Source organism: Cibotium barometz, chromosome 13, assembly GCF_041138505.1.
Source record: "Cibotium barometz isolate CiBa-2024 chromosome 13, ASM4113850v1, whole genome shotgun sequence".
In the NCBI taxonomy this organism is placed as follows: domain Eukaryota; kingdom Viridiplantae; phylum Streptophyta; class Polypodiopsida; order Cyatheales; family Cibotiaceae; genus Cibotium; species Cibotium barometz.
In genome coordinates, this window is record NC_141058.1 from 4,994,976 (window position 1) to 5,018,745 (window position 23,770).

Sequence of the window (23,770 nt, forward strand, 5' to 3'; positions counted from 1 at the left end):
CTCGCGATTCGTGAACGCCCTGGCCTGGGGCCCTTGGGCCCTTAGCAATGCAGTAGAGAACGGTAAACTAACGCCAGTGGCCACTTACCTTCCAAGTTCCAAGGTTGCAAACTTGCAACTTGCAGACGCTAGCCTGCAGAGCCGATGCAGGGCCAGCCTCCCAGGCTGCAAGCAACAAGAGAATGAAAAAACAGAGGCTAGAGCGGCTGCCAGGCTTGTTGCATGCACTATTGCTGAATCCCGATTCCCCTACACGTGTCAAGTGTCCACTAGGCTGCCCAGTGCCAGGTGGCAAGCGCTAGCCTGCAGGCTGCCATGCAAATGATGAATTAGCAATTTAGCAAATAATAAATTAGCTATTAACTAATAGCAAATTAGCAATCATGCAATAAAACGTGCCATGCAAATGATGAATTAGCAAATAATAAAGTAGCTATAGCTATTAGCTAATAGCTATTAGAATCATGCAATAAAATGTGCCAAGCAAATGATGAATTAACAAATCATAAATTAACTAATAAAATAAAACGTGAATATTTATTAATATTGATTAATTAATCAATTCCAATTTCCAATTTCTCACAAATCTCACTGGTTACTGTTAACTAACTTACTAGGTTAGTGTTCACTGGCTACTAGTAACTTATTACTAACTAGTGGTTAGTGGAGTGGTTATAGATGTGTCATGTGTGCATTGTGTATTATATAATATATTGTATTATATATATATATAAAATATAATATATTATAATATATATATATTATATATATATATTATATATATATATATATAAAATGAAAAACACTTTTTAAAAAATGACATGTCATTTGAAAGGTATTTGAAATTACTGTATTTAAGAGTGAAAAGTTAATTCCAAGGCATTGCATGTTTTTTAACATAGTATTTTTTAAAATTTTAACATAGTATTTTTAAAAAAACCTTTGTTTGACAGGCAAAATGGCCCTTGACAGGCACAATGGCCCTTGACAGTTAAAACAACGGCCTGGCGCTGGCATCCTTTTGAAGTGAAAGCTAAAAATGGTCGACCGTAAAGGACGAGTGAACTCGACCGAATGGCGATCTCCAAGCAGGTAATTCTTCTGGCCGTAGCGGGCTCCATTGTGCTACTCTTCAACCTCACTGGCATCTCCTACTTCCACCTCCCAGCCATCCCTTCGCTCAGGTCCAGAGAGCGCGGCCTGGAGGCTCAGCCACAGCTAAATGTTGAAGACGAAGACACTCGCAGAACACCTTTACAATCCAAAGGGAAGCCGTGGCCCTCCCTCCCTTCTCTCCTGCCATGGCTACCCCGCCCCAACCTGCCCCCGCACTCATGCGAAGCCTACTTCGGCAACGGCTTCACGGAGCGCGTCGACGTCTTCCCTCACAAGGCAAGCTCCTCTAGGGTTTCTCAGAACAACAGAGACAATCCTGCCTTGCATTGCTTCTACAGCAAGACTCTGCGCACCTCGATCTGCGAAGGCCGGAAGATTGTGATGCATCCAGGACGGATCCGCATGTCCGTTGGCGGTGAGGCCCTCAATTCCGTCATGGGACGAACGGATGCTGACGAGCTTCCGTCCTTCTCGGCCGGTGCTTTTGAGATCGCCGTCCCGTCCGACAGCTTTGACGGAATCGCAGACTGGGTCATTGGTGGGAAGCTCCTGGATACTGTTCTACCTCAGGGCCAGATACACGACCACAAACTGCGCTCCCTGTTTAGCAGCATCCGGACTGTAAGATCAGATGAAATCAGCTGCACCCAGGTAAAACGTTTCACTTTTTTTTCTGGGTTTTTTTTGAGTGGATATCACATGGAAAAAATTGGAGGAAGGTTGTTCTACAAGTGAGGGAATTCGTCCTTTTCAAGGACTCCCATGGAAATAGATGTTTGTTTAAAAAACTGTACTTTTCTAAAAACCTATATATTTTTCTAGAACCCTAAAACTACAATGGGTATGTAGAGTTTAAGCTACCACCTACTGTTAAGTTGTGGGTTCGAAGAAGGTTGTTTCCAAGCAGCCGGATTCAGCTGTTCTGTCATGCATGTGTAGCATTAATGCACACTAGGATGTAGCTGGATCTCTTACAAATCTGCTGTATTTATTCATTTATGCAACATACTGTAGATTAGGTCAAGTTAACCTTTTCTTTCGTATATCTGCAGTATAAGTGAATAGCATTAATCAAGAGCTTCATCAATGTTTGATTAGTGTAAATCTAAGCACACTTCCCCAAGTATGTAACAAGAATGAAAGGGATATGGTTGAAATGTGCAAAATTGTGCTTGTGCGTTTCTAATCAAATTGGGTCGCAGAAACATGCATGTTGATTGTCTTGAGTTGTTAGGGTACCAAAGCTAGATTTCTGTCTATAGAAGGTGGGTGCACCTGCGGTTGCAGCTTTGGGCTGACTGGGTGCAGATGGTTGCGTTTTGGCGCGCCCAAGGTGCTGCTGGAGTGCGATGTTGAAAAATGATGGTTTCCATCCTTTTTAAGGGGCTTTATTGGGCGACCGTGTCCCATCTGTGAGGGCTGATAATGGTTTGCTAAACCCTACCAACCGTAACAGATCCTCAAGTTGGCTTGATGAGGATGTTAGAATATGCAATGGAAATGATAACCAAACTTGGGTAGACAAGAGCAAGTAGAATGCAGAAAATAGACAGCACAAGAAACACAGAGAGATAGGTGTGTAAACTCTTCTCTATACACAAGATCCCGCAGAAAACTGAATGAGGAAGTGGTGGGGGCATGGGGCCTATTTATATGCCCCTATGAGAGCAGTCGGCCAGCACTGAAGGGCCTCCACGACTGCATGAGCAGTCGGCCAGCAAAGAAAAGCTCCACGACTGCAGACATCCAGTTGGCCAGCCGTCCAGAAGCGCTCCTGCCAACTTCTGGCTCCCCACCACTGGAAAAAATGGAAAAAAATAGGGAAAAATACGGGGAGTGAGAAAAAATGATAAAACACCTTATACAGGGCGGGCACACCCACAACAGAGGCCCTGGTGTATAAATATAGACAGGAGATGACTTCTAACACCCCCTCTCAGCTCCTGGCTGTGAAACCAACCCAAGGGAGCTGGAGTGCCGCCTGAGCGTAGCGTGAGGTAGAGACTTCGTGAAGAGGTCCGCCGCATTGTCCTCCGTCGAACAATAAAGTAGCAAGATGTCACCAGCCAAGATCTTCTCACGTACAAAGTGATACTGTATCTCTATATGCTTGGTCCGGGCATGGAAGACCGGGTTCCGAGCAACAGCTATACAACTTTGGTTATCGCACTGGATGACTGTGGGCTCCTTCTGTGGAAACCCAATCTCGCCAAGCAGCCTCCGCAGCCACACAACCTCACAAGCAGCACCACAAGCAGCTCGGTACTTTGCCTCTGTCGAAGAAAGGGCAATAGTTGGCTGCCTCTTGCTGCTCCAAGAAACTGCGCCTGAGCCGAGGGTAAAACTGTATCCTGAAGTAGATCTCCTCGTGTCCGGATCTCCTCCCCAATCTGAGTCACTCCAACCTTGGAGCCTGACTCCATTCCCTCCTGTGTAAAAGAGTCCCAGATCCTCCGTACTCTGCAGATACCGCAAGATCCGCAATCCTGCGTCTTCAATGGCGTCTGCATAAAAGAGCTCAACAGCCCCACGGAGAAGCTCAAGTCCAATCTGGTGTTCAGCAACGAGATCAATGAACCAATCAACTTCCGGTATTGCGAGGCATCAACTGGCTCACAAGGATCAGTATTGGTTAACTTTGTGTTCGGATCCATCGGCGAAGTAATAGCCTTGCAGTTCTCCATCCCAAAGGCCTTAAGCAGCTCATGAACATACCGCTGCTGAGAGACGAAAAACCCCCTTTGGGTCTGCCAGATCTCCAATCCCAAAAAGAAGTGGAGTAAGCCTAAGTCGGTCATCTCAAACTCCTTTGACAAGGCAGCCTTCGTCACTCTAATGTGCTCCACATGACCGCCGGTGAGGATGAGATCATCCACATAAAGGATGATAAGCGTGACCATGCCGCGTTCCCGAAAGAGATACAGGTTCGGATCTGCAACCGATCTCTGAAATCCAGTCCGAATAAAGAAGGAATCAATCTTCTGATTTCAAGCCTTGGGAGCCTGCTTAAGACCATACAAGGCCTTACGTAACCTGTAAACCATCCCTTCAGATCCTGGAACAATAAAGCCTGGAGGCTGCTCAACGTACACCTCCTCCTGCAGGTCACCATTAAGGAACGCAGATTTTACATCCATTTGATACACGGGCCACCTCTGAGAAGAAGCAAGGGCAAGAACGGTCCGAATCGTGGACATCCGCGCTGTCGGTGCAAAGGTATCCTCGTAGTCGATGCCTGGCCGCTGAGCATAACCTTTAGCCAGAAGTCTGGCTTTGTGTTTGTCCACCGACCCATCAGACGCATATTTGGTCTTAAAGATCCATTTGACACCAACGACTGACCGCTTCGACGGCCTCGGTGCCAACTCCCAAGTGTGGTTCTTCTCGATGGCATCAAGTTCCACCTGCATGGCTTTTCTCCAAGTATCCTGTGAAAGGGCTTCCTTTACGGAAGTGGGCTCTTTGTCCCGCATTATACGAGACATCAAAGCATAGTTCACCTGAAGAAGCTCCGCCGTGTTGCTTTTATCTCGGACTCTATCTGATCTTCGAGGGCCGTCCTCTGTGGTCCACTCGGAGGGTAGCTCCGTGACACCTGACTCCCGAAGGGTGTCTAACAACCACCTAGGTACTTACTACTCGAACAGATCGTGGAGCCTCCTGTGATCGCGGGGGCTCTACTCCAGCTGTGGGCTCAACCTCCTGTGATGACTGAGGTTGATCAACTGGAATGATAGTCTAAGAATCATCATCAGACTCCTCTGGATCTCCAAGAAGTGGCGGCTCCTCGACAGTGGATACTGGAACATGCTCGTCAAAGACCACATCCCTGCTGACAACAATCTCGTTCCTATTTGGATCATACAGCCTGTATCCCTTGGAAAGAGAGTTATACCCCACAAATACAAGCTTGCGGGACTTGGAGTCAAGCTTCCCCCTCTGCTTCTTCGGAATATGTACATACGCGTCACTCCCAAAGACACGGAAGTGCGAGACATCAGGTTTCTTGCCAAAGTATGCCTCAAATGGAGTCATATGGGGTACTGAAGTCGTCGGAGATCGGTTGAGGGTATGGACAGCCGTTGCCACAGCCTCTCCCCAAAGTGGACGAGGAAGATCACGATGCTTCAGCATAGTCCTTGCCATCTCCACCACAGTCCTGTTCTTGCGTTCAACAACTCCATTCTCCGAAGGCGATCCAGTATTGGCCAGCTCCCTTTTGATGCCATGATCCGCACAAAACCTGAGAAATACAGTCGAGGAGAATTCACCTCCTTTATCAACCCTGAGAGTCTTGACCTGAAATCCAGACTCTTTCTCCACTATCACGTGCCAATCCTTGAACCGAGCGGGATAGTACTAAAATTCAACCTTTCGGAGACCGAACTAAATTCTGCTCGCTGAAGCTCCCGCCTCACCCTGCTTGCGCACCATCGCTCCCCCCCCTCCTCGCGCCTTCTTCCTTCCGCCCCCCGCTTGCTCCCCCCCTCTGCTCACCGCTGCGCCCCCCCTCTCCTTTCACGCTGCTGCGCCGCCCCCCCCTCTCCTTTCCTCGTTGCTGCGCCTCCCCCCCCTCTTCGCCTGTTCGCCATCCCCCCCCCGCTGCCGCCTGTTCGCCTTCCCCCCCCCGCTGCCGCCTGTTCCCCCCCGCAGCCGCCTGTGCGCCATTTCCCCCCGCTGCCGCCTGCTCGCCATCCCCCCCGCCTGCTCGCCTCCTCTCGCCCGCCTCCATTCAGCAGCGCCTCCCCCCCCCCCTCCTTCTCGCGTTGTCGCCGCCCCCCCCCCTCCCTCCTCTGTCGTGCTTCTTTTCACCCCTTGGGGGTTTTTTATTTTTTTCCCCTCTTCGTCATCCGTCTTTCCGCCTCTTGGTGTGCAGCCCGCTTCTTGCAGGTTTTCCGCTTTCGCCTCGCCTTCGCTTGAGCTTCAGACTCTGATGGAGACTCCTCCCGCCTCGCCTCAGAGGGACTCTTCCGCAGCCCCCTCGCCCGCCCCCGAGGTCATCCCCATCAGGCTTTCTCTTTCGCCGGAAGAGGAAGCGAGCCTCACCGCAGAGGTGGAACGCCTTCAGGCTCACTCCACCATCTGCCGTATAGTCGGCACTCGCCCCAGCAGAGGGGAGATCAGGGATCTACTTCAGGCTCGCCTTCTTGCAGATGTGGGCAAGATCCTGGATGTACAGCTCTTGGGCCGGGGACATTATCAGATCGAGTTCGAGGCCGCCCAGAGCGTTGCCAAGGTCCTTGCCATGAGTCCTCTGGATATCAGGGGTGCTCGGGCTTTTTTCAGGCCTTGGCAGCATGGATTTGACCCAGCTGCGGCGGAGCAGGGAGAGCGCCTCTTCCATATTACAGTTTGTTTCCCTGGTCTCCGCCGGGAGTATCTTCCGCTCCTCCCCAGGCTCGGAGCATTGGTGGGCTCGGTTCTTGAGACGGGCCCCTCAGCAGCTTCAGTGGTGGCCAGAGCAGCGGGGCTACCTTCTGTCAGAGTGTTGGTATCTGACATCTCCTCCCTTCCTAAGGTCATTCAGCTACCTAGGATAGGGGGGGGGTGGATAGATCAGAGAGTGGAGTTCTCGGGGCTCCCGAACCAGTGCTTCATTTGCAGGCAGGTCGGTCATTTGGCCAAGGCCTGCCCTCGCAGGAGACCTCGGCCCTCACCACAGCAGCAGGCCACGGATGGCCCGCCCACAGATTCGTCTCGGCAGGCTGCCTCAGGGACACCTGCTCAGGCCACAGAGACCTCGGAGTGGCAGCCTGGACAGGGGCGCCGTCGAGGGAGACAGCCACAGCAGCACGCCCAGGTACCGCTGCAGCAGCAGCCGCAGTCTCAGCCTCACTGGGTTCCCGTGAGGAACAGATTTGCTCCCCTTCAGGAGGAGACCCCTGCAGCGACCGAGGACCAGGAGATGCCAGCTCCCCCTCCTTCACCTCCCCCACACCCATCCCCTCCCACCGCCTCGCTTCCACCATCGCCTCCTCCCGCCCCCGCTCCGGTCTCGGCAGCGGCTCCCTCTCCTCCTCCCTCGCCTCCCCCTCCTCCCCCTCCGCCCGCCTCGCCTTCCCGGGAGGTCCTGGCAGCTCCCTGGCGCTCACCTGCAGTCCGGAGGGCGCTGAGCACTGACCTCGCTCGAGCACCACAGAGGAGACCTATGCCGATTAGGGCCTCACGGATTTCATCTATCCGCAGTCGGCTGAGTCGCCTCGGCATTCGACAGCGCTCGGCGGCGTTTGATTATACCTTCACACGGCTTTTTGGAGCAGAGGGCCCCCATGAGCCAGCACCCATCCGAGTGCATGTAGTGATACCTCCGGCCCGCGGGGAGGAGGCACTAGACTCAGCGGTGGCCTTCTCATTCCCTCTTTGTGGACCTTGTGACCGGGAGTGGACTCTAGAGCTCGCTCTCAGCACGTTGAAGGCTCAGGCAGTTGAGTTTTCTCATCACATGAGCGATTTGGAGGTTACAGATGTGCTAGGCCGACTTTGGGAGTTGGCTCATTTTGTCTTGGATCCCGGGAGTGTGGATACATCCGGGATTCGGCATTTGGTCGTGCGCATAGTTGCAGATCTGGCACGCGACCCAGGATATGTGAGTATTCACGAGGTTACTATGTCAGAGCAGGAGGCAGTCGCCATGGGTCACAGCCACTGGCGTCTGATCCGGGATTCTTGCAGTACACCGGGTGGGCAGACTCGCAGCCGTTCGGATGGGGACTACTCTCCATCCAAGCCGCTTGCGAAGGCCCGCCGCACGGCTGAGACAGCCCCCACCTCAGTATGACATCCATGAGGATCATCTCATGGAATGTACAGGGCCTTGGCGGAGCACACTTTATACGCTATCGAGGCTGCTTGAGGCAGGAGCTACAGAGATGCCTGGTTGGTGGCAGCATAGATATTCTGATGATGCAGGAGCACCACTTGGGTGAGAGCAGGATCCGGAGATATGGTTTGGTGATGCCTGGTAGATGGGACACTTTCTGGTCTGCAGGGTTTGGTCCTTTGGGTGGACAGGGAGGAGTATGCATGGTTATTGCAGATGCATGGCGGCAGGCCATTGTGGATCGAGGGATCATTGTGCCTGGTAGAGCACAGTATGTCATTCTGAGGATGCATGATGAGCTATTGGGTGTGCTCAACATCTATGCGCCCAATCATGCTAGTGCCAGAGCAGAGTTCTGGACTCAGGTTACAGATGCATTGCCAGAGGCCGCACATTGGTGTGTTGGGGGAGACTTCAACATGCTTGAGGACCCGGCAGATAGGGTGGGAGGCAGTCATGTTACAGTGCACGGCACGGAGCTTGCAGCTTGGGACCGGTTTTGTATGACTCTGAGGATCACTGATGCATGGCAGCATGGGGCTTTCTCCCGGTCTCAGGACAGTCTTAGTTTTTCTCGGTCGGATCGCCGGCAGGGAGGGACTAATCTATCTCGGATTGATCGCTTTTATGTGGGCGATTGGTTGGGGGAGCGAGGGGGCTCCGTCGGCATTCTTGCTGGCACCTCATTTTCAGATCATGCGCCAGTTATACTGACTTTGGAGGAGGGGACTCGGGAGCCCAGCTTGCAGTTGAGGATCCCAGAGAGGGTACTTGCAGACCCCAGTCTCGCTGAGGACATTGAGAGGATCTGGCATGATAGTCAGTGCTCTGACCAGGATGCAGCGGGCCAGTGTTCCCAGGGACTCATTGATCTTAGCTCTTTTCTACACGCTGCAGCTTTGACACGACTGGGAGAGATTCGCGAGCGGGAGCAACGGCTGAGACGCAGCCTTGCTTCGCTACAGCGCCTTCAGGAGCAGCAGCCTACATGTGAGTGGGTGGCGTCCCAGCTGAGCCAGGCACGCCAGGAGGTTAGAGAGGCAGAGGAGCAGAGACATGAGTTTTACTATCGTCGTCAGGCCTCTCAGTGGACACAGCTTGGTGATAGAGTGACTGGGGAGTTTTTTGAGATCACTGGACCCCGTCATGCGCGAGCAGGGGTTCGCCAGCTTGGTAGACCGGATGGATCGATAGCTACTGAGCTCGGGGAGATCAGAGCCATTGCCACTGCCTTTTATCGTGACTTGCTTTCAGCGGAGCCAGCCACTGAGGATCGAGATGTATGCAGACAGACTGTGTGGGCCCATGTGCAGAGGAGGGTCACAGACCATATGCGCACAGTTCTAGGTGCGCCTTTGTCAGAGATTGAGCTTGCCGAGGCCTTGAGGGTCCTGCCGCGACATAGTTGCCCAGGGGAGGACGGACTGACGCCGGCCTTTTTTATGCGCTATTGGGACCTTTTGGGGCCAGGCCTCTGCAGGGGCTTTCAGCATGTTTTGGACACTGGGATGATGCCGCAGAGCTTTTCCGAGGGCTTGATCTATCTTATCCCCAAGGGAGAGGGAGTATCAGATGATATTCGGCATTGGAGGCCTATTACGATCCTCAATACTGTCTACAAGGTCTTGGCAAAGGCCTTGAGTTTGAGGATCCAGCCCTTCCTGGGGGAGTTGATTCATGCTACTCAGACAGGATTTGTCAAGGAGCGCAGTATCCTTGACAACATCTTTACTTTCTGGGAGGCGACGGCCCGAGCTAGGTTTCTTGGCGAGGACTTGGTCGTGATGCTTCTCGATTTTGAGAAGGCATACGATAGAGTTGATTGGGGATTCTTAGAGGGCACTATGCTACGCCTGGGCTTTGAGCCAGGATGGATCAGAGGGGTGGCAGCTTTGTACTCCACAGCTCGCAGCCAGGTGCTGATTGCAGGAGGTCGGGGGCCGAGTTTTGAGCTGACCAGATCAGTCCGTCAGGGGTGTCCTCTCGCCCCTTTCCTTTTTCTCTTCTTTGCGGAGGCTATGAGTATGTATTTGACAGCAGAGGAGGTTGGTTTGAGAGGACTTCAGCTCCCAGTCCGGGGGGAGGATTTGCTTGATGCTGAGTTTGCAGACGACACGGGCTTATTTTTGCATGGCCAAGAGGCCAATCTTATTCGGGCAGAGCAGTCGCTCCAGATCTTTAGTGCAGCTTCGGGAGCATTGATCAATTGGCGCAAGACAGTGGCCTTTTGGATCAGTAGTGCTCCCACTCCGGCATGGAGTCCGGACCCCGGCTTTAGATGGATTCCTCCCGGCACAGCAGTGCGGTACTTGGGATGCCAGATTGGCCTTGATTTGTCACCTGAGCAGCAGATTGCCCCGCTTCTTCTGAGCATTCGGAAGAAGCTATTGTATTGGAGTACAGCTCGACTATCCTTGGCTGGGAGGGTGGTGGTGGCAAATCAGGTGCTGTTAGCGACTATGTGGTACATTACGTCTTGCTGGATTTTCTTGAGCTCTTGCATCAGCCAGGTACAGAGGCTGATCAGGAACTTTCTGTGGTCTGGGCGGGACGGTCAGCCAGCTCGGGCAAAGGTTGCATGGGCAGTTATTACACTTCCGCTGGCTCAGGGCGGTTTGGGCATTATAGATCCAGTCGATCAGAGTAGAGCCTTATTGGGGAAGCTTATTGTTCGGGGGTTGCTTCCAGGCGCTGAGCCTTGGAAAGAGCTCCTCTTGCAGCGACTGCAGGCCAGGGCGCCTCCTGCAGGGGGTACTTGGGCACCAGAGATTCGCTGGATATTCATAGAGATGAGGAGGACAGGCCTCAGTAGAGGATGGGAGGACAGATTTGCTTTGAGTATCCTGAGAGCTTGGGAGCTGCTGAGACCGGGGCTCTCTCAGCGGCCTCCGTCTTGTGTTGAGGAGCGGGCCAGGCAGCCGCTTATCTGGAGCCCAGCGGTTCGTACAGAGCAGGGTCATATGCTGGGTTCTCGGCCTCGTCTAGCCTGGGGACCTTTAGCGGCAGGCCCAGCTCGTAGTTTTGGAGACTGGCAGGCTTTCTGCAGTCTACCAGAGGAGACCCAGGTGGAGAGGCTGAGTCACTTCAGAGGGGGGTTGATTATGAGGGATGACATTCAGGAGGCACTTACAGAGGAGTGGTTCACACCTCTCGAGCCAGTGGCCCCACGGTGGATGGGAGCCTTTACACAGTTGGAGATCCTGATTGCTGTCAGAGCTAGCACTGAGGATGGCAGATGCCTCTATTATGAGATTCAGGATGAGGGCCGACTCCAGAGAGTGGAGGTGGAGTCGCCTTTGGTTGCAGAGTGCACCTTTCAGAGGATTCGGGTAGTGGCTGCCGCTTCTCGGAAGTGGCATATTGACCCTGACCCTGCTGATGTGCTCCCGGATTGGCGTATATGGGCATATGCAGCGCGCCCCTTGGCCCGGCTACAGTGGGACCCCGGAGAGTACGAGTGGCATGATCCTTATGCATCCCTTGAGGCCACAGAGATCACCTTTTTCCAGTATACCGTTCGGCTGGGACGGCATATTTTGACGGCGAGGAGGACGGTTTCTCCAGCGGCAGCGGGGCATTGGCGATTGCAGGGACTATCACAGGAGTTCCTGGAGGATTTCTGGGCTCGGCTTTGGGCTAGTCGACAGGCCCGCAGGATCTCGGCCTTGCAGTGGCTGGTCGCCCACAGGGGCTCAGCAGTTGGCACTTGGCTTGTTTACAGCGGTCTTCCGGCGGCCTGCGTCCGATGCGGCCACCCTATGGAGACACAGAGACATTGCCTTTGGGACTGCCCTCAGGCACAGCAGATTTGGCTGCGGATGCTGCGTATTCTGGCCCCCCTCTCTCCAGAGGGTATGTTTACGTGGGGTGCTGCTGCTTGGTCGACTTCGTCAGGGCCTGCTATGGGCTATGAGATGGAGCAGGGCAGCCAGGCCATCAGATTTATTAGGGGCCAGCCTCGCCTGGTTCCGGCACCGGATTTCTCGTCCGCCAGCTGGACACAGGAGAGGGATTTACGATGGGAGCTCCTCAGCAGCCTCACCATCTGGTTCACCTGGAGGGCCCGGTGTTTTACGGCCTTTGAGGGGAGCAGAGACTGTTCGGGGGATTTGGCAGGAGTTGATCCACACCCTGCGAGGACAGTACGACCGCATCCGGGGAGACTCGGATGAGGCGATTTTACGGCGCCAGGCCTTCCATACCACTTGGCGCTGTGGTCCGTTCTACACCCTTCACACGGGATCCCCCCGTTGGCACTACAGGCCACCTGTTTGGCTTTTCCCCCCCCCCATTGTATGATTTAGCCGCTCAGTCCGTTAGACTGATGCTTGTATTTTGCAGCACCCAGGGAGAGTCTCCCGGGCTGCCTGGATGTATTCACTGCTCCTCTCTCTGTTGGGAGCAGGAGAGATCTCTTTTGTAGCCCTACGGGCGTTTTTTTTACATAACTAATGAAAGGATCTTTTCTCGGAAAAAAAAAAAAAAATCCTTGAACCGAGCAAAAGCCTGGTCCTTTTGGGAAAGAAAGTAGACCCACGTGAATCTGGTACAATCATCAACAAGCAGCATAAAGTGCCTACTACCAACATCTGGCAAGCCAACCACCATCTGGTCTCGGAAAGCTCGCCTCAATGCATCCACATTTAAGTGGCCAAAACGAAAGTGCCACAAATCTCTGACCTGAGAACCTGTCAACGAGGAGAGTGCAGAGAGCTTGTAGATACCATTCTCCACACCGCCTTCCCAAACAACCTGGCCAGTCTCACGGTCCCTTAGAGCAACTGAATGCTCCTCAAATTCCACCCGAAAGCCAGGCTTGCATACTTCATGCACTGACAGAAGATGAAAACCCAGAGCAGGGACATAAAGAACACGGGAAGCATGCTTGCCCCCCTTGCCGTCGGGAATAATCTCCATCCGGCCCTCACTATGTATCGGGATAGTGGAATTGTCGCCAATAAAGATGCAACTTGACTGCCGTTTTAGATCCAGAAAGAAGTCACGGGATGGAGTCATGTGACTGGAAGCACCACTGTTGAGAATCCATTCCCGGGTATCCTTCGCGGTGAAGCCAACTGCCTCCTCGCTCGAAGATGACGCTCGAAGATGATGAAGCATCGGAGTCCACCATCTCTAAGTGCACAAATGCCGGAGTCTTCGCAGCGGAGGCTGATGAATCAGCACTCTTCCCTGTCCGCTTAGGACACTTCCTCCAATAGTGGCCTTTCTCGCCACAATCATTACAAGATCTTTCGGCCTTCGGCTTCTCTCGTTTTGAATCAGGCTTCTTCTCAGAAGACTTCTCCGATGAAACCTTTCCTTTGCCCTTGTTGTTATTCCGGCCTTTCGACCGTTGGCCAGTTAAGGCCTCCGAACCTCCGTTGTGAGGAGGGTTCGTGAAACGTTCCTCCTGGTCCAAGACCATTGGCACAAGCTCCTCCCAGGTAATGGTGCTGAGCCTGCCACTCGTAATCAACGAGGAATAGAAAGCAGAATACTGAGCAGGCAAGTGGGACAGCAAAGTGATGGCCATGTCTTCAGACGATATCTCTTTCCCAGCTTGTAGAACTTCCTGCTGAAGGGCTTGCAGCTTGTTAATGTGTTCCCGCATCGTCGAGGACTTTGCAGGGTTCATAACCCGTATCTGCACTTCCAAGGAGATCCGTTTCATGGGTGATACCCTGTTATACAAAGAAGCCAAGTGCTCCCATATGCCTCTCGCCAGCGTCATGTGCTTCACATGATTGATCACTTGTGGTGTGCAGTTGAGGAAAATAAACGACCAGACCCTGGCGTTGACACGATCCCACATGTGTGCCTGTGCCTCTCGGTCCTTCCTCGTTGACAGTAACTCCCCTTCCTCTGCTTCCGGCCGTGGAACCCCGATGATGATAAAATCAGCAAGGTCATATGACTCCAGCACCGACTCCATCATGACCTTCCAGATGCCATAATTGGACCCATCCAACTGACGATCCACTGGGAACGTGGGGAGAGTCGGAATCTTCACGTGCTTCTCAGCCATCTCTAGTGAATCTGCCATCGCGGGGAGTAACCTGAAAGGGTGGGTAGGTGGGAAAAAAAATCTGTAAAACCTGCAAGTGGCTGTCCAGCCCCTTTGGGCCACCTTTCTCTTGCACCTTCTCTTCCCTTACAGTCCAAAACAGTCCACCAATCAGCAACCTAACGCTCCCCCTCTTGCTTAGAAAAACTCCCAAGATCTATCACGAGCCTAGGGCTCTGATACCATGTCAGAATATGCAGCGGAAATGATAATCAAACTTGGGTAGACAAGAGCAAGTAGAATGCAGAAAATAGACAGCACAAGAAACACAGAGAGATAGGTGTGTAAACTCTTCTCTATACACAAGATCCCGCAGAAAACTGAATGAGGAAGTGGTGGGGGCATGGGGCCTATTTATATGCCCCTATGAGAGCAGTCGGCCAGCACTGAAGGGCCTCCATGACTGCATGAGCAGTCGGCCAGCAAAGAAAAGCTCCATGACTGCATACATACAGTCGGCCAGCAGTCCAGAAGTGCTCCTGCCAACTTCTGGCAACCCTCCCCACCACTGGAAAAAATGGGAAAAAATAGGGAAAAATACAGGGAGTGAGGAAAAATGATAAAACACCTTATACAGGGCAGGCACACCCACAACAGAGGCCCTGGTGTATAAATGTAATATGCGGAAGCTTCGGAGAAGGATCGGTACTTCAAAACTCAGAAATCAGCACTCTTTTCGCGACGGAATTAACGCACAAACTGAAAGGAGATGTGCAGAAAATAGAGAGAGAAGGGGAAGATGGAGAGGACACAGTATTGGGTCCCAATTACCCTCTGTAGGGCCCCCACCACGGATGGTGTATTTGCTTTATTAGAATGATGTAAATTTGAAAACAAATACAGAAACTTGACCTTTTCTTGGCTAGAGAATCCTGCCCTTGACCTTCAGTCCTTCACCCCTTTGCGTTAGCAACTTCTTGGCTGTCCTGGCCCCTTTTTGCTTAAGCACTTGGTGAATTATGAGATGACTTCAATGATTATTGGCTGGAGTATTTATACTCCCTTTATCATCCAGTCGGCCAGCTTCATGAAGCCCCACGACTAGGTCTTGAGAAATATTGTGTTTTCACACTTATTCAAGCTGCTGGCCACTCTGCGCATGCCTGCTGGACAGTGCCAGGCTGTTGGGCACTCAGCGCATGGGTGTGGGACTGCCCCGGCCCCCTACACCTGGCCGACCTGCTGGGTAGGGTTTCTAACCCTGTCGGCTGCCTGTCCAGCAACATTAAAGCTGGCCGACAGCCCTTCCAGCCCATGCCATGGCTGGTGGGCACAGCTGGGGCCCTCCTGGCCCCTTGGGGGTGGTTCTACACCTCCCCCATGCCCACACTACAAGTGCAAACCTTCGCACTGGGGTAGCCCTATGGGCTGGCCCCATCTCTACATGCAAACCTACATGCCCACAGAGGTCTGGCATCCAGTTGCAAACTAGATACACAGAACATCTGACATCATTCCAGAGGGAGACTCACAGCGCGGACTGGCACTGTTTCATGTGCAGGACAGTGCACACCTGACCTTGGACTCATGTGCAGGACAATGCACACCTGACCTCGGACGACTGAGATGGATCCTTGGCTGACTCGTCCCGGACTGGGCTCACATGGGACCAGTTTACCATCCCAGGTCCTGCACCTTCTGTACAGAAATGTCTACGTGGCATCCAAGTGCGGGATGCACGTGACATCCCCTTCTGCTTAACTTGACGGAAGCTGCATAGCCTCCAAATAATCCGTCAATAATGCCGGATAGTCTTCGAAAAATTCTTTGTCGAGCCATACCGCTTCATGAGTTCCTCGGTCCTGAAACTTCGTGAGAAACTGTCGTAGTCTTCGGCCTGAGCCATGCTTGAAACGGTGCAGAAGGATCTGTTCTGGAACCATTACTTGTGCTTCATCAACAATGTCTGGTTCCGCTTCGTCTTTGACCTCTGAAGGGGGTGGACCTGCATATGGCTTTAACCAACTGATATGAAATACATCGTGCATAGTCTAACTCGGAGGTAGCTTTAACTGCATAGACACCTCATTAATCTTTTTCCGGATGGGAAATGGTCCGAAGCTCCTGAAAGACAACTTTGGGCATCGCTTGCCCACCTGCTTCAATCTTTGCTTCATAATCCGAAGATACACCCAATCCCCTTCCGAAAACTTCATGTCCCTTCGGTCTTTATTGGCCTGTCGAGTGTAGGCCTCTTGCGCTTTAGCCAATCTGTCTTTAACGGACTCTAGGATCTCCTGGTAAGACTCCGTCACTCTGTTCGCCTCCGGTACTGAAGACGAAGTCCTGGTTAACAACGACTGGAAAGGCCTTCCAAACGCTGCCTCATATGGAGTCCTGCCAATAGCTGAAGAAAAAGTCATTCAAAACAGCTTGAACTAAAGGCAAAAACGATTCCCACTTACCTTGCTGATCGTGGACATAACACTTCAGGACATCAAAGGCCAACTGGTTGTATATCTCTGTCTGGCCATCTGTCTGTGGGTGGAATGCACTGGAAAAATTCAACTTAGTACCAAAATTATCAAACAATGCCCTCCAAAAATGACTGGTAAACTTGGCATCTCGGTCTGACACTATGGTCCTAGGAATCCCACCAATCGGGTACCAATGCCGAATGAATAGCTGGGCAACATCCTCTGCGGTCACATTGGCCCTGCAAGGAATTGTTAGCACTTTCATCCCCAGTTTCTGCTCTGTATGGTGCCCATTTGGTCCCCTTTTGTTTGGCCCTTGCTTGTGGGCTGGCCACCCCTTTTTTAGTATTTTTCTGGGATTTTTCCCAGCCATTCTGGCATTTTTCTAGGGAGCCATGTCCAACAGCTCCAGTCGGCCTGTTTCCATGCTCCAGTCGGCCAGCTCTTCCCCACTATAAATAGTGGGTGCTGGCCTCTCATTTTTCATAGAGTCTTGTACTTGTTTGCTCCCTCACTTATGAGACTATCACTGTCTCTTGCTTGGGACTGTTTTGGTTCAGTATATTCAGCATAGTTTGCTCCATATCTCTCTCTCTCTTGCACTCTCTGTTCAGCACATTCTAGTGCCACTTTGCTTCCGCTCTGTGCACTCTTTCATGGTATCATCGCTCTAGGTTTAGCAACCTTTCTGCTGCCCCAGATTCAGCCCTGTTTTCAGCACCTTCTCCTCTGCGTTTTCTTCCAGATCCATAGCCTTTGGTGCTGCGTTTTCTGGACAGCACTCTGCTGGTCAGTTTTTTCTTCAGATTGGCTTCACCGATTCAGCCGTCTGGCTCTTGGAGATCAGCGTTTCATTGCCCACTTGGAGATTGGACTGCAGGCGGCCTGTTTTCTACAGGACAGCACTTGTTCATTGCTGCGTTTTCCTCTCCAGTGGTCCTTTCCCTTTGCAGAGGGGGCTTGTGGTGTTGCAGGCTTTGGTGGCACTCTTGGTACCTGTGGAGGACACCTTTTCTTCAGAGATTGTGCATTTCTTGAGATTGAGCCCAAGCTCTTGTGATGGCTGCTCCCACTTCCCTTCATATGTTTGCTGAGTCTGCCAAGTTGGATGGTTCCAACTACACCCTTTGGAAGGTGAAGGTGAAATCGGCCTTGCGTGGTGTGGATCTCTGGGATTGGCTTGTTACACCAGCCAATGCCACCCCTCCCACCCTTTCTTCCGGTGGTGTGACTCAGGCACAGATTGATATTTGGCAGTCGAATGATCGACGTGTTTACTCCTTCCTGATGTTGAACTGTCAGGATGCTGTTCTCTCTCATGTGCGTACAGCTGATGCTGCACATGAAGTTTGGAAGGCTTTTGCAGATCTCTATGAGATTAAGTCTCCGGGTCGGATTTTGGCATTGGAAAAGCAACTTATGAACTTATCAGTTTCTGCGTTTCCATCTTTATCTGCTTTCATCTCGAAGATGAAAGATCTCCGGGACGAGCTTGCTGTTTGTGGCAAGGACATCTCCACAGAGGATATGGCTATTCGGCTGCTCTCCAAACTTCCAGAGAGGTTTGATGCATACTTTCAGTCTCTTGTTTCTTCTCCTCGTCCTGTTCCAGTTACTTGGGAGGAAGTTCTCCCCTCCATTATGCAGATAGAGTCTCGCTTTGAGGAGCGGACTGGCACCTCCGGTGGCGCTGATGGAGCTTTGGCAGCACGAGATAAAGGGAAGTCTCAACAAAAGAAAGGTAAAGGGGGTTCTGACAAGAACTCCAAGGATTCCGATAAGGATAAAGACAACAAATCTTCAAAGAATAAGGACATTGAATGTCATTATTGTGGCAAGAAGGGTCACAAGTCACCCCAATGTCACAAGAAGAAGCGTGATGAAGCAGCAAAGAACTCTTCCTCAACGGCGGTGTCTCAACCCAAGAAGGATGATGGAATTCTTCTCTTAGCAGGTACTCGGCGTATACTTGCTCTTGTGACTTCTCAGTCACGGTCTTGGATTGTTGATAGCGGTGCTACTGCTCATATGACACCCCATCGAGATTGGTTCGAGGACTTCACTGCCAGATCAGGCGAGATCACTCTGGGTGATTCTTCTTCTGTGCCAGTGCATGGTCACGGCACTATCCCCATCTTCCGTTCTGAAGAGGACAAGAGGTACTTCTCTGACGTTCTGTATATTCCAGATTTGGCTTTTAACCTTTTGTCAGTGAGTGCTCTTACAGCTCAGGGTGCGGAGGTGATCTTTTCTCGTTATGAGATTACCATTCGTGATAAAGCGACTGGTAGCATCTTGGCTCAGGGAGTCCAAGATAGTGGTCTCTACAAACTGACCGCTCTGCTTTTCTCTGGTGCTTCTTCTGCTCTTTGGCATGCTCGGTTTGGCCATTTGAGCTATCAGCTTCTGCAGCGAGCCTCGAAGGATGGGTTGGTTGATGGATTACCAACCATCAAGGCTCTGTCTTCTCCTTGTTCCTCTTGTTTACAGGGGAAGCAGCACCGAGCCGCCTTTCCGAAGGAGGCGACACACAGATCTTCGACATCACTTGCTCTCATTCATGCAGACTTATGTGGTCCTATGAGTACCGCGTCTTTGAGTAAGGCGTTGTACATGCTCGTGATGGTGGATGATTTTACCAGATATACTTGGGTTTTCTTTCTGAAGACCAAGGATGAGACTTTTCATCACTTCTGTGATTGGAAAGCCGAGGTGGAAAAAGAGACCGGTCACACGGTCAAGGCTCTCAGGACCGATGGAGGGGGTGAGTTTACATCCCAGGAGTTTCAGCAATATTGCAAGACACATGGCATTCGGAGACAGCTTACTACAGCATATACTCCATCTCAGAATGGAGTTGCCGAGAGGAAGAATAGGACCATTATGGAGATGGCCCGTGCTATGCTTGAGCATTCTTCATTACCTCGACGTTTCTGGGCTGAGGCGGCTTCCACTGCTGTCTACATTCAGAATAGGTCTCCTACTGTTGCTCTTCCCGACAAAACTCCATATGAGGCTTTCCATGGTGAGAAGCCCTCCGTTGTTCATTTCCGGATATTTGGATGTACGGCGTATGTTCATGTGCCTAAGGAGCACCGCTCCAAGTTGGACTCGAAGTCTCAGCGCATGACTTTTCTCGGATACAGCACTGTGTCCAAGGCATATCGTCTTTATGATCCTCAAGCCGGTAAAGTTGTTGTGAGCCGTGATGTGGTGTTCGATGAGACTCCTACATCTTCAGAGGGGGGTGGTGAGCTTCTTCTTCCTGCACCTCCTTCTCCTCCTCCTACTCCTCCTCCTGCTCCCGCTGTTACTGTTACACCTCCAGCTGAGGATTCTCAGTCAGATGATGATGACCCTGCTCCTCCTCCGGCGAGTTCGAGCAGATCTGTACCTGGTTGGTATTATCAGACAGTTCGTGACTCTGGGTTACGTGAGCTTCCTTCTGCTCCTCCGCCTGGTTCTCTTCGGCGTTCTTCCAGAGTTTCAGGGAAACAAATTCATGAGGGCAACATGTTTGTTAATTATGCTCTTATGTCTACAATCATTAATGGTCCTTCTGATCCCACTTCTGTAGACGAGGCTCTTTCACATGAGTCTTGGCGTCATGCTATGCAGACAGAGCTGGATGCTATCGAACGGAATGGCACTTGGATTTTGGTGCCTCGGCCTCTGCAGCGTAAGGTGATTGGTGTGCGTTGGATTTTCAAATCAAAGTTCCGAGCTGATGGCAGCTTGGACAAGCACAAGGCGAGGTTGGTTGCCAAGGGTTATGCTCAGCGCCCTGGTGTCGACTTCGATGAGACTTTCGCTCCAACGGCCCGAATGACTACCATTCGCACCGTTCTTGCACTTGCAGGACATCATAGATGGCCCGTTTTCTAGATGGACGTCAAGTCGGCTTTCTTGAATGGAGAGCTTACACAGGAGGTTTATGTTGATCAGCCGCCAGGATTTGTTGTTCCGGGCAAACAGGATCATGTGTACCGGCTGAAGAAGGCTTTATATGGTCTAAAGCAGGCTCCGCGGGCTTGGTACCAGCGGATTGATGAGTTCTTTCAGAAGCTCGGCCTGCGCCGTTCTCATGCAGATTCGAACCTTTATATCCTCCTTGAGAGAGGGTTGATTGTTATCATTGTGGTCTATGTTGATGACCTCATCTTTACAGGTTCTTATTCTGTGCGGATCCGTTTTGTTATGGATGCTTTGGAGACAGAGTTTGAGATGACGGATCTGGGCCTCTTGCACTATTTTCTTGGCTTTGAGATTTGGCAGACCTCGAAGGGCATTTTCTTCTCTCAGCAGAAGTACACTCGAGAGATTCTCGACAGATTTCAGATGACTGGGTGCAAACCAGTATCTTCTCCTTTGGATATTGGTGAGAAGCTTTCTTCACTTGATGCTTCTCCAGGGACAGATCAGGGACAGTATCGGGTTCTCGTCGGTTGTTTGGTATGGTTGACCTACTCCCGCTTGGACATATGCTTCGCAGTCAGTTTATTGAGTTCCTTCTCATCCAAACCCCGTCAGCAGCATTGGCGGTGTGCTCTCAGAGTTCTTCGGTACTTACGTGGCACTCTGGATTTTGGCATCTTTTATGGCCAAGGACGCACTCTTGTTGGATGGTCTGACTCAGACTGGGCTGGAGATCGAGATACACGGCGCTCGACCACTGGTTGTGTTTTTTCACTTGGGTCTGGAGCCATTTCTTGGAGCAGTAAAAAGCAGCCTACTGTGGCGCTTTCCTCTACCGAGGCGGAGTACCGTGCAGTTTGCTATGCTGCATGTGAGGCGATATGGTTGCGGAGATTATTGGAGGAGCTTGGCTGTCCTCCTACCGGATCTACTCTTCTTTGGTGTGACAATCAGAGTTGCATCGCCATCGCCAAGAACCCTGTGTTTCATGCTCGTACGAAACACATTGAGATTCAGTATCACTATGTTCGTGAACGGGTTCTTGCTGGAGATTTGCGTTTGGAGTATTGTCCTTCCGCAGAGAATGCTGCAGATTTGTTCACCAAGCCGGTTTCTCAGGCTTCCTTGGCTCCTCATCTTCGGATTCTCGGAGTTTGTTCAGCATCTGGTGCTGAGAGGGGGTGTTAGCACTTTCATCCCCAGTTTCTGCTCTGTATGGTGCCCATTTGGTCCCCTTTTGTTTGGCCCTTGCTTGTGGGCTGGCCACCCCTTTTTTAGTATTTTTCTGGGATTTTTCCCAGCCATTCTGGCATTTTTCTAGGGAGCCATGTCCAACAGCTCCAGTCGGCCTGTTTCCATGCTCCAGTCGGCCAGCTCTTCCCCACTATAAATAGTGGGTGCTGGCCTCTCATTTTTCATAGAGTCTTGTACTTGTTTGCTCCCTCACTTATGAGACTATCACTGTCTCTTGCTTGGGACTGTTTTGGTTCAGTATATTCAGCATAGTTTGCTCCATATCTCTCTCTCTCTTGCACTCTCTGTTCAGCACATTCTAGTGCCACTTTGCTTCCGCTCTGTGCACTCTTTCAGGAATAAGCATAACAAATTTGCTGAACCTATCAACAATAGTTAAACACTGCGTATTACGCTTACTCGGACTGGGAGGCAGATTTGTGACAAAGTCCATCGAAATGTCCTGGAAAGGACCCTCAGGAATTGGCAAAGGCTGTAACAACCCTATCTTCTTTCCACGAGGAGCTTTCACCTTTTGACAAATGTCACAGCGTTGTACATATGTAAACACATCATGCCTCATCTTTGGCCAATAGTATTGCCGTTCTAATTTCTCCAGAGTCGAATTCATGCCCCTATGACCACCTGTAATGGCGTCATGGGCATCATGGAGAAGAGCTGCTCGGAATGATTTCATGACACATAGTCGGCCTTTGTAGAAAAGCCAACCATCGCGTATCAGAAAATGGCATGGTCCTTTGGCATCCAATGTCTGTTCCCACTGTGTACCGAATTTCTCGGAATCCGAGTACGTGTGCTTCATGTCTTCTAGTCCTGTACCAACAAGGTCTAGTCTAGTGGTCTGAATCGCAGATACTTGTCCCTTCCTGCTCAAAGCATCGGCCACTGGATTGGCCTTTCCTGGAAGGTACTCAAATCATGCCACCGAACTGCTGGAATACAGGCACTGAATTTCTGATTTCAGTAAGCGTTTTGCTGATTTTTTGGAGCATCTATACTTGCGTTTTGTTCGTGGCCTACACAGTTCCCCGGTTTCTTCACGTTCCTTGCCTTCTGTTGGCGGTGGCGTGTTGTTTTTGCTGGACAGTAGTGTTTTTGGCTGCGTTTTGCTTCCCAAATGAGTTTTCTACACTCAAAGGGGCCCCATCTCCAGCTACTTCACTTGAGGATCTGTTTTTGGGAGTCGTTTTGTATCTATGGAGACTTTCATCTGTGACTGGGGTTTACAGATTTTGGAGGAGAGTAGTTCTTTCTTGATGAGAGTAGTGATCTTTTCAGAGATCCTGTGCAAGAGTTTAATTTGTTCGAGCCTATGTTGTTTGCAGAGAAAGGAGGGTGTTGTCTCGAAGTCACGGCCATACAGGAAATGTTTCCAATGTTTCAAGGCCTGTATAACTGCTAGGAGTTCACGATCATAGACTGAGTAGTTCTTTTCGGCGGGCAGTAACTTACGAGACATGTAAGCTACTGGATGACCATTCTGTTGCAATACACCTCCAATTGCGATGTTACTCGCATCGGTTATCACTTGAAATGGTTCGTCCCACGAGGCAAGGGCTAAACAAGGCGCTTCTGACAAAGCCACCTTGAGGTTCTGGAATGCCTCCAACGCTCGTGGAGTCATTCGAATCTTTTGCCGCCTTGTTTTCACTCCCTTTAGCAGATCGGTGAGATCTGCCCGGAGATCCGAAAACTTGTCAATGTGGGTGGAATATGCCTGGCATATCCCCACAAATGATCTAATGTCATAAGCGGTCTGAGGTACTTCCGAGTTAACAATCTCGGCCACTTTAGCCGGATCAAGTCGAATGCCTTCGGCACTAATTATATATCCCAAGTAATGTACCTGGAACATATAAAATTCTGACTTCTTTTCATTGACATAGAGCTCGTTGCTTTCCAGCAACTTAAGGACTTTCTCCACATCAATGTCATGCTGCTCAACTGTAGTTGAAAATATGAGTATGTCGTCCAGAAATATGAACACACACTCTCCAATCAACTCCCGGAAAATACGCATCATCATGCGGTTAAATGTAGCTGGGGCGTTCGTCAATCCAAATGGCATAACCACAAATTCATAGTGGGCCCGTTCTGTACGGAAGCCTGTCTTGGGGATGTCCCCCTCTACAATCCGTACCTGGTGGTATCCACTCTTTAAATCCAGTTTGGAAAACACCTTAG

General features: G+C 51.1%; 1 protein-coding gene across 1 annotated transcript in view; it reads left to right on the top strand.

The window, feature by feature from the left end:
* The first annotated feature begins 1,010 nt into the window (after positions 1 to 1,010).
* The window catches only part of LOC147632297 (beta-1,2-xylosyltransferase RCN11-like), a 92,048-nt gene continuing 69,288 nt past the window's right edge, over positions 1,011 to 23,770 (top strand). Inside the window, exon 1 of the mRNA XM_086807106.1 lies at positions 1,011 to 1,767. Coding sequence (XP_086663232.1) covers positions 1,075 to 1,767 — 693 coding nt within the window. The 5' untranslated portion in view covers positions 1,011 to 1,074. The remainder of the gene's footprint in view (positions 1,768 to 23,770) is intronic.